The following is an 11,931-nucleotide window of genomic DNA, read 5'->3' on the forward strand; positions in this document are numbered from 1 at the left end:
AGTTCAGTCCACACTGAGGGACAGGATTCAAGCAGGACAGACTTCTGACGATATCCTGATCTATTCGAGGAGCAGAGAGGAGCATAGCCAGCATCTGAGGACCGTACTACAGACATTAGAGGACAGACGGCTGTATGCCAAGTTCAGTAAGTGTGAGTTCTGGCTTGACAGGGTGGCATTCTTGGGACATATTGTACCTCAGGATGGTATTGAGGTCGACCCTAGTAAGGTCGAGGCAGTCAGAGATTGGCCAGTGCCGAAGAGCGCGACAGAGATTCGCAGCTTCTTGGGATTGGGCGGGTACTACAGGAAATTCATTCAGGGCTTCTCTTCTATCGCGGTGCCTATGACCGCCTTGACAAAAAAGAATGACAAGTTTATCTTGGGATCTGAGTGCCAGGAGAGCTTTGACAGACTGAAGCAAGCATTGACCACTGCACCTGTTTTAGCTATGCCTCAGGGTTGGGAGAGTTTGTGGTTTACATAGATGCATCGAAGCTTGATTTGGGCGCGATTCTGATGCAGTATGACAGAGTTATAGCATACGCATCCAGACAGCTGAAGGTCCATGAGAAGAATTATCCGACTCATGACCTCGAACTAGGAGCAGTGGTGTTTGCTCTGAAGATTTGGAGACACTATCTGTATGGGGAGAAGTTCAAGATTTTGGCCGATCATAAGAGCCTGAAGTACTTCTTCACACAGAAAGAGCTGAATATGAGGCAGAGGAGATGTCTAGAGCTAGTGAAGGATTATGATTGTGACATTAGCTACCATCCGAGTAAGGCTAATGTGGTAGCAGATGCTATGAGCAAGAAGCACGCAGTGATTGCCTATTTGTCGGTACAAAGACCGCTGCAGGCGGAGATTCAGATATTTGAGCTTGCAGTTTATGCCAGGGGCAATGCCCCAAATCTCGTTACTCTGACAGTACAGTCGACTTTGAGAGACAGGATCCGGGCATGGCAGACTTCTGACGAGCAGTTTCTGAAGTGGAGACAGAGGGACGAGGCTAAGGGCCAGAGACTGTATACAGTTGTGGACGACATAGTCAGATATATGGACCACCTATGGGATCCTGATAGTGATTTCCTGAGAGCAGATATCTTGAGTGAGGCCCACAACACCACGTACTCCATCCACCCAGGGAGTACGAAGATGTATAAAGATCTACAGATTCTTTATTGGTGGCCGGGCATGAAGCGAGATATTCTGCATTTTGTTTTCCGAGTGTTTGAATTGTCAGCTGGTCAAGGCAGAACATCAAAGACCTGCGGGGAAGCTGAGACCACTCCTTATTCCAAAGTGGAAATGGTCGAAAATCACTATAAACTTTGTAACAGGGCTTCCGAGGATTTCTGGGGGATTCAATGCCATCTGGATGATTGTTGATCGGCTCACTAAATCAGCTCATTTTCTACCGATCAGGATGACTTTCACCATGACTAAGTACGCATAGCTGTACATCTGAGAGTTAGTCAGATTTCACAGGATTCCAGGGTCCATCGTGTCAGACAGGGATTCGAGGTTCACGTCTGCGTTCTGAAAGGGTCTACATCAGGCGTTTGGTACTAAGATACTGTTCTGTACTGCTTTCCATTCTCAGACAGATGAACAGTCAGAGAGGGAGATTCAGATTCTGGAAGACCTACTCCGAGCTTGCATTATCGACTTCTAGGGCAGCTGGGAGCCGAAATTACCTCTTATGGAGTTCACATACAAGAATCGTTATCAGGCATCGATCGGTATGGCTCCATACGAGGCATTGTATGGGAGGAAGTGTAGGTCGCCAGTTTAATGGGATGACGTAGGAGAGCGATCAGAGTTGGGTTCAGATATTTTGAGACAGACAGCAGAGTTATTGGGCAGGATTAGAGAAAGAATGAAGACTGCTCAGAGCCGTCAGAAAAGTTATGTAGATCAGAGGCGGCAAGATCTTCATTCATAGTAGGGGATCATGTTTTCGTGAAGGTTGCACCGATGAAGGGTGTGATGAGGTTCGGAAAGAAGGGCAAGCTTAGCCCTAGATTCATCGGACCATTTGAGATCCTAGAGAGAGTGGGGACACTTGCTTTCAGAGTCGCATTACCGTCGAATCTAGCGGGAGTTCATAATGTGTTCCACGTCTCTATGCTGTGGAAGTGCCTATTGAACCCTTTACATGTGCTGAACTATGAACCACTTCAGCTGACGCTGAATCTGTCATTCGAGGAGAGACCCACACATATACTGGGCAGGCAGGACTAGAGGCTCCAGAACAAGGTAATCCAGATGGTCAAGGTCAAATGGATGAATCATTCCGAGGAGGAGGCTACTTGGGAAACCGAGACCGAGATGAGGAGTCACTACCCGGAGTTATTCGGTAAGTTCTAAATTTCGAGGACGAAATTTTATTTGGGGGGGGGAGAGCTGTAATTAGGTCCATGAATTTAATTCACGTAACCAGAATGCATGCAATCTAGGGTTGTATTTAAATTATGTGTTTAATTATTTTTATGCATTTTATGCGTAATTATTGCATGATTGGATTTATTTCATGACATTTTTAAAGTTCATGCATTAAGAATTTTAATTTGCATTTCGCGCTCGAACGAGGATCGGAGATCGGGAAATTATCAGGAAAATTATTTTAAATACATGATTAGTTTTTATTAATTAATGTAAGGTGTTTTAAATGTATTTTTCAATAAATGGGCTTTGTTGGGTATTTTTACCCTTCAGAGCATATTTTTATTCGGTACATAAATTATAACGAAACGGAGGACTTTTTGAGGGCTCGTGCAACATTTTCAAAAAAACTTACCGAAACGAAATATTTTCCAGGAGTGTGTTTGGGCTTGATGGACTAATATTTATTACTTATTTGGCTTAAAACCCTTTTTATTCTTTTAAAAGCCACATTAAGGCCAATTTACACCTTAATTACTACTTAAATATTACAATATCCTATTCCTAAACCTAAACTAATCAGCCGACCACCCCCTCCATTCAGAAGCTCCCTTTGGTTTTGAGCAAGGAAAAGTACAGCAGCCTCATTCCTCCATTCCCCTTCAATAAAAGATCCTCCCCGCTTCTCTGGTGACTCCCCGACGCGCATTCCTTCAAGTTTTCTTGCATAAAATCGCTACGGCACGCATGTTCTTCCCTTCATCATCATCCACGCTGATATTATGTGTAAAGTTTGTGTGACAGCATGTAAATCTTTCGATCTATGCATGTGTGTTCCTCGACGTCGGTTTATGCTTAATCTATTGCATTTTTTTATTTTCACTCACATTCTTCATGCTGTTGTGCAAGGGGTGGTTGGCTGCTGTTGCTAGGGGGCTGAGACATGTCATGGATTGTGGGATACAGTGCTGGAGTCGAGACTTGATGAGGATTGTTGTGGATCGTGAGTGGTGTCCATAGGATGGCTCGGTTTTGGGGGAGATCACGTGCAAGGGTCGGGCCAGCAATGCAAGGACTGATATGAGCCCTGGATCAGATCCTGGTGGGTCTGAGACAAGGCCTGTAAAGGTTCGAGATGTGCTGGAACCAGCCCCGAAGTGCGATCGATAGAGTGGAAAGGAGAAGAGTCGCGGGGTGCTTCCTTGTGTGGTTTGGAGTGTGTGAGGAGGATTGAGGGCTTCCATGGGGCTATAAGCTCGATTCAAGGGAGTACCGTAGGGTCCTAGGGTGGCTTAGACGAGATCGAGTCATGGCTGGTCCGCTTGGTTTTGGGCTATGGACGAAAACTTGGATGGGTGTTGCACATAGGGTTCGAGTATGATGATTAGGAAATTTTCCATCAGCTTTCATGTCATGGCCGAGGGGTTTAGGGGTCTAGTCTTGATGGTTTTAGGGCTTTTTTATCTTTATAAAGTGTGGTATAAAGTTTGGAAAAATTTGGCTGAGTTTGAGTCGATTCGGGTTAAAACTTGTTGAGTTTGAGTCGATTCGGGTTAAAACTGTGACCCCGGTCCAAGTTTTGAAACGAATCGGTTAAGTTTTGAAACGAATCGATTTTACGTCTAAAAAATACTTATAATTATGTTTTGGGATGTTTGAAGGAGTTCGGTAAGTTCGAGTCAAAATATGGAGGTCCAGGGGTAAAATTTTCATTTTTGGTTTGCAGGGGCAAAATAGTCATTTTGCACCCAAGGTAAGATTTTGGTCCTGGCAGTGCCCTGAGCAAAAAATTATCATGCTTTTAAATGTTTATGCATCATGATAATGATTTTTACGAAATTACGATATATACGCTTCATGCTTGATTTTAAGAAAATTTACGCATGTGCATGATTTTGATAAGTGATGAAAATGATGATGTTTTGAATGATGGGAATTAGTTGTAACTCTCGAAGTATATGTAAATTCTTAAGATGTATATGTAAATGATGATGATGAGGCTTAGGCACAGTGGATGGGTAATAATGTCACTGATGTCCGACAACCGCCGAGTACTGCGGTTCTATGTATGATGGATCCATCGTAAATGATGAACGATGTACGATAGTCACCGCGAATGAACTGAATTCACTAAATGAAATAATGAATGATGAACGATGAATGATGATTAATGATGAGCTGTTTTGACATGTTACGATTTCATATGACACGTATGTTGATTACAGTATATTACGCTTTTAAAGTTCATGAAAGGTATGTTGATTACAGTATATTTTTCACTGATGTGTGCTATGTATATGTATTTGTTATTTCTGGTACAGGTGTGTTGAGTCTTTAGACTCACTAGGCGTGTGTGGTGCAGGTGAGCTTGATATCGAGGGCTGGGGTGCCGAACTATGAGTAAGCAGGCCTGATGGGGTGACACGACCCGAGGACAACATGTTTTCCGCACATTTATGATTTTTATGAGTTTGAGAGGATATGTGTATTTTTATATACGTACGTTGATTTATTTCAATGATGCATGTTGGGATTTTTACTCGTTTATGTTTACGTATACTTTTGGATGAGTTTGGCCATTATTAAACTGCACTATTTTTACTGTCAAATATTTACGATTATTTTTAAATGTTATATTTTTCAGTAGAGTGCATGAATGCAAAACATTTAAATGTTATTTCGAACGTGTGACCTTTTATTTAAAAAAAAATTCTGCACTTTTAAAACAGTAGACGTTTCACCATCCATCCAGGGAGTACGAAGATGTATAAGGATCTACAAACTTTTTATTGGTGGCCGGGCATGAAGCGAGTTATTCTGCCTTTCGTCTCCGAGTGTTTGACATGTCAGCAAGTCAAGGCAGAGCATCACAAACCTGCAGGAAAGCTGAGACCAATCCATATTTCCGAGTGGAAATGGGAGAACATTACCATGGACTTTGTGACAGGACTTCCGAGGACAGCTGGAGAATATAACGTCATTTGGGTGATAGTTGATCGGCTCACTAAGTCAGCACACTTTCTACGGATCAGGAAGACTTTCACCATGACTCAGCACGCAGAGCTGTATATCAAAAAGATAGTGGACTGCATGGGATTCCAGTGTCCATCGTGTCAGACAAGGATCCGAGGTTCACGTCTGCATTCTAGAAGAGTCTGCATCAGGCGTTGGGTACTAAGTTGTTATTCAGTACGACTTTCCACCCACGGACTGAGAGGGTGATTCAGATTTTGGAAGACCTGCTCAAAGTTTGGAGGACCTACTCAGAGCTTGCATGATCGACTTCCAGGGCACCTGAGAGCCGAAGTTACCTCTTGTGGAGTTCACATAAAACAACAGCTATCAGACATCTATTGGTATGGCTCCATATGAGGCGCTATACAGGAGGAAGTGTAGGTCACCAGTGTATAGGGATGAGGTAGGAGGGAAAGCAGAATTGGGGCCAGACATTTTCAGTCAGATTACAAAGTTAGTGGTCAAGATCCGGGACAGGATGAAGAATGCTCAGAGCCGACAGATGAGTTATGCAGATCAGTGGCGCAGGAATCTAGAGTTTGCAATGAGCGATCATGTTTTTGTGAAGGTCGCACCGATGAAGGGTGTGATTTGATTTGGAAAGAAGGACAAGCTCAGTCCTCGATTCATAGGACCATTCGAGATCCTAGAGAGAGTAGGGACACTAGCTTACAGAGTTGCGTTACCGCCAAATCTGGCGGGAGTTCATAACGTGTTCCATGTCTTGATGCTGCGGAAGTACATGTCGAACCCTTTGCATGTGCTGAATTATGAGCCACTGAAGCTGATGCCACACTTTTCTTTTGAGCAAAGACCCATTCAAATATTGGATATGAAACATCTACTATTTTTTTTTTAAAAGCTATTTTTCGAAAATAACATTTACAAGCATGCATGCAATAACTGCGGTAAATCACACATTTTTAAAATAAGAGAAGTCCGATACTGAAAATCACTGCAGTTAAAATATTCACAGAACTCCTGACGAATCATCAACATAAAAACATATAGTTTGAAAATATCCAAAACACTCATATCTCATAAACATGATGTGCGGAAGAAATAAGGTGCACGGGTTAGTGTGCGCACATCCAGCCCTGCCTACTCAATCTTTGGCACCTCCAATATCCTAATCAATATACGTATACATTCACACTTAGTGAGTCTAAAGACTCAACACACCTGTAACATTATAGCAAATACATATACATAACAGGCAACAGTGAAAAGTAATGTAATAAAGATATGTTTCATTAACTTATAAAATCGTATGCATAATCATGACTTGTTAAAGTACTACCATTTTCATAACATAACTCAACATATCAACATATCAACATATACGTGTTCGTTTTCTTAATTTGAATTTCGTTTATTAGCTGTGACTTTCGTATCATCGTATTAGGCGATGAATACATCTATGTGTAACCGCGGTACCCGGCGGCGGGGACATTAGCAACAACACTACCCGCCAACTGAGACTTGGACTTACATATCATCGTATTAACATATTTGTATTAGTCACAACCAACTCCCTTCCTTCAAAAACATGTCATCATATTCATCACTTAAGAAAAACATGCATATACATAAACTTTTCATTAAAATCAAGCATGCAACGTATTTTCATAATTACATAAAAAGGTAATGTACGTGATAACATAAACATTTAAAACATGTAAAACCGTGTTTAGGGCGCTGTCAGGACTAAAACTCGACTCGGGTGCAAAATGACCATTTTGCCCCTAGGAACCCAAAATAACCATTTTACCCCCGGACCTCCAAATTTCGACCCAAAATAACCGTTTTACCCTTGGACCTCCAAATTTCGACCCAAAGCTTACCAAACTCCTTAAAACACTCCAAAACATATTAATAAGCATTTCTTAGACGTAAACTCGCGCTCGTTTCAAAATTTAAACGATTCGTTTTAAAACTTGGACCGCTCGTTTCAAAATTTAAACGATTCGTTTTAAAACTTGGACCGGGGTCCCAGTTTTAATCCGAACCAACCCGAAACTTAACTGAATTTTTCCCAACTTAAACAGTGACCAAACTGTGCCCTACCATCCCATAAACCACATAGACCAGACAACTTAAGACCCTCGAACCACCCCGATGTTGCTGGAATTTTACTGCACGTGCTCCCCTTCACCCTACTCGAGCCTTTTGCGCAATCCCTTCGACCCAAGCCCTAAACCACCAAGGCCGGTGTCACGCCCCGAGACCAAAGCGTCGATGACATCCAACATTGTTTAACAATTACATGAAAACAATAAGACTCGTATCGAAAAGCCAAATAAACCAGTCTTTTTCATAAATAAAATATTGTCTTTACTATGACAACGGAATAAAAATTACATCAGAGTTTTGCGGAAGCTAAACAAAAGAAAAGGTAAAAATCTTGATTCTTGATCTTGTCTTTCGATCACCATCCCCAAAAAGCTTCTTGTTCCTCCTTATTCATTTGCTCTTCATTCTTATCTGAAAGTTGTAAGGGGTGTGTGTTTTGGAAAACACTCAGCAAGTAGAGGTCGATCAATTTCCAAAGATACATATAGAACTTAATATTTAAAGCATCTCTTTAATAAACTTTTTACTTTTGACTTATCGGAACAGAATCAAATTCGGATTATGAGACAAAGATTATCAGACGATTCAGAGTAAATCAGAAGCAAATACAACACTGTTATTCATCTTAGTTCTATGGTCAAATTGTCCCCAATATGTTAGTCCTCTAAGGGATGAGGCCATAACACAGTTTTATAGCCACTGATGGGGTCTAGACAGAATTACAATTATCGTTCCATTTCAAATCGATTTGTAACAGTGTATCATATAATTCAATTTTTATCGAACAGAACTGATCAGAATTTCGAAGAATACAGCGGAATCAAAGAATATCGAAAACCAGAAATAGCATATCATCGATTGATATTTTAAAAGAAAATACTGTAATTTTCGAAAGGGTGGACACACACACATGCATGTCACGATATATATATTCAAGTTCAAAATTACAAATAAATACGTGACAAAAACCCACTTACAGATAGTTTAATCGCTCGACACGAAATTTGTTCAAGCTTAGATGAAATGGTGACCGACTTTGGACAGAATTTTTGCGACAGTGTAATCAACAAATTATTGCTCGAAATGGTCGGAACAACCTTCCTTTCTTCTTCTTCAATGGAGTTGGCCGAGAGGTTGGTTTTGAGGGGAAGGAGCCGATAATTGTGAGGCTTTTGAGGGATTTTTTGAAGTGCATTTTATGTGAGGATTATGATTCTATTTATAAGTAAAGAAAAAGACATTTCCCTTTCTTCATGGCCGAATTCTTGAAGCCCAAGTGAAACGTCCTGCCCTTTTTATTACTTTAAAAGTTACTAGGAATTTTTTTTTATTTTTTATAAACACTCAATTTTCGGCCATGTACTCAAACCTCATGAAAATATTAAAATACTTTACCCTTTTAAAAATAAATTACCAACCACCTAGCATTTTAAAAATCAAGTGCAATAGTCATAAAATGAAATCGTCGCATGTTTACCAAACCTAAAAGCAATAAGTTTGAAAAGTATAGCCCAAACTAAACCTCTCAAAAATCTCTCAAAAGCATAAGTAAATAGTCTTAAAAATCTTTAATCATAAATCATGAGTCAAAAGTCATAATGCGGAATAATAGAAGCGTTGGTCTTCGGGTTGTGTGCACCGACAGTCCAGTAGAATCACCCGTCGAGACCTCCCTCATACCCACCTGCATCCATTACACCTAGTGAGTCTAAAGACTCAACACACCATAATCTAGATAACAAATAATACATATAAAATCGCATGCAACAGTGAAAATACTTTTAGGTAAAAATAACATTTCATGATATGCATAAATAAACCTTAACCTTTTTCCTTATCCTGACATAAAACATTTTAACGTGATCATAAACATTTTCCTTTTTCCTTTGTTGAATTCAGATCGTTAATTGTGACTTTCCTCAAACCTCAAAAGTCGATGGATCCATCTACATGTAACCACAGTACTTGGCGGCGGGGGAAACCAGCGACACTCTCACCGGTCAACTGGGCCCTGGCCTATCATGATCGAATAGAAATACGATCGTCGGAGCTCCCTCTGAGGCCTTCTCCCATAAATGGGATCCCTCTGGGGCCTTCTCCCCTCATGATATTCTTATCTTTACCTCAAACCTCATATCCTCATAACCTCATATTCGCAATTATGGAAACACGATCGTCGGGCTCCCACTGGGACCCTCACCCTCACGACATCGCCATCATTAACGAATTAGTCACGATTACTTCACTTCCTTCAACGTTTTACATTTTCATCACTTTATAAAACCATACATAACATCACATTTTCATTTGTGAAACCAAGCATGCAACATGTCTTTTAAATGTCAACTTTAAATCATAAAAATCCATTGGACATTTAAAAAAAATCATAACTTAATCATGAACATTTCATAAACAATTAAAAATATTCATAATATCGTAAAAACAACATTTAGGGTTCATGACGTTTACTAATTGCCCGGTGTAAAAAGACTGTTTTACCCCTGGACGTAAAATTCCTCGGTTTTGACTTTTTCTTGAATTCGTTGACTCTAACATGTCCCAAATAATTATTTAAGCTTAAATTAATTTTCCCATAATTTTATTTAGCTTAAATATTAGACTTTTTCATTTATCATTAATTAATTGTTTTGACGGTGTTTTAATCCCGAAAAATCCCAAAATTTAATATAAAATTCATAAATTCTAAATTTAGTCTTTTTATATTATTTTAGCCCTTATGGACCAAGACTCGACCCCCGTGAGCCGTTTTCCAATTTTTTTGTTAGTTAAAAACCTGATTTTGACAACTAAACTTTGACCACGAGCCAACTTTCGATTTTCACGAGTTTCCCCCAAACCATGTTGAACCAAAACTTGACCAACATCCTAAATTAAACTACTGGACTCTTAAACCACTAAGGAACCAACCCAAACAACCAAAACGAGCCCCCTTCCCCTAACCTATAAGCTGGCCGAGAGTTTCACTTTGTGTGGACTCTAGCTTTGTGCACTTATGAACCTAGCCGTCCACCCAATACCCAAACCAACCCCCAGTGCACCTACCTAGGACCCTAATGAGTCGACCTAACTCAGCCCAGGCCCCCTGGACCGCGCCCTCAAGCCTGCAACAAGCCCCGACCCTGCACGCGATTTCCCTTGATTCTCGGGTGGGAGTCCTAGCCCCTGCCACAATAAAACCGAACCCCTTTTGCTCCATGACAGCAAGTTTCTGCACCATCTATATTCTATTGCGTGTGTGGTGTTTAGGTGGTGTATTAGGAGTCTAAAATTCATGTAAAACAATACCATAACACTTCCTAGACATGGCAGCCCCTTTATGCAAACAATATTCAAGTTTTTTTGAATCAAAAACCATGTTTTTTCATCACCCATGCATGAAAAACGAAAATTAAACAAGTGCTCCATATTTATTCATGCAAAACGATTTTTAAATATTTACTATGATGTGAAGGACGAGAAAAAGAAGATTTATGGCGTGCCTTTGCGTTATTTACGTTCGAAAACCGTTGACGACGAAGAACGGGACGAAACCTTGGCTTGTTTCCCCTTGGCACCTTCGAATTTCCTCTTATCCTTGTGATGTGTGTGTGTAGAACCCGTAACGTAGACAACGTATAAGCCATGCATAATTTCTAGTATTTAAATTAAAATGATTTTATTGCACGAGTATTTAAATTCTTTTCTTTAAATTTATTTATTTTACGTAGTAGTTTAATTGTCACCTTTTCAGTTAAATAAGTGAGGCCGGACTGGAGATGGGGTATTGAGATAAGTTAATAAAGACTTATTTAAGAAGTGATAATTTAGTATGTTAGTAAAAATAATTTAAAAAGTTGGCATGCATGCAAGTTATTGAACTTCCTTGGCATTTTAATTAAAATTTTTAAAAGCATTAAATGCATGTTTATTTCATTAAATTGTGTTTAATTATTTTTATGCATAATTCATGCATGGTAGGATTTAATTCATGAAATTTTCCTAAGTTCATGCATTAGGGTTTCTAGGTGCATTTTGCGATCGAACGGGGAACGGAGACCGGAGAATTTTCAGGAAAATTATTTTTCATGATTAAATTTTTATAAATTAATATATGGTGTTTTAAGTGGATTTTTCAAATAATGGGATTTTACCAGGTATTCTTACACGCAGGACTTTATTTTTTTCGGTACGCGAATTTTATCGAATCGGGGGACTTTTTAATGATTCGGCTAATATTTTCAAAAACTTTCTAACACAAAATATTTTTCAGGAGTGTGTTTGGATTTAATGGGCCTATTTTTAAGCCTGTTGAGCTTAAAATCTTTTTTTTTCTTTTAATTATCAAAATTAGGCACATTAGTTGATTGTTAGCTATTTAAATATTACATAATTATCTATTAAACCTAACCCTAGTCATTAGCACCCCACTAAACCTAATTTACTCCATCCAGCCGC

General features: G+C 39.7%; 1 protein-coding gene across 1 annotated transcript; it reads left to right on the plus strand.

Annotated features, from left to right (window-relative positions):
- Window positions 1-717: 717 nt before the first annotated feature.
- LOC140989412 (uncharacterized) lies at window positions 718-1,392 on the plus strand. Its single transcript, XM_073458614.1, has one exon. The coding sequence runs from the start codon at window positions 718-720 to the stop codon at window positions 1,390-1,392; it is 675 nt and encodes a 224-aa protein (XP_073314715.1).
- Window positions 1,393-11,931: the final 10,539 nt, after the last annotated feature.

Source organism: Primulina huaijiensis, chromosome 12 (genome assembly GCF_012295235.1).
Source record: "Primulina huaijiensis isolate GDHJ02 chromosome 12, ASM1229523v2, whole genome shotgun sequence".
NCBI lineage: Eukaryota > Viridiplantae > Streptophyta > Magnoliopsida > Lamiales > Gesneriaceae > Primulina > Primulina huaijiensis.

What these genes read in the sequence shown, in the direction of transcription:
- LOC140989412 (XM_073458614.1), top strand. Translation starts at nt 718, where the DNA reads ATGAGGCAGAGGAGATGTCTAGAGCTAGTGAAGGATTATGATTGTGAC.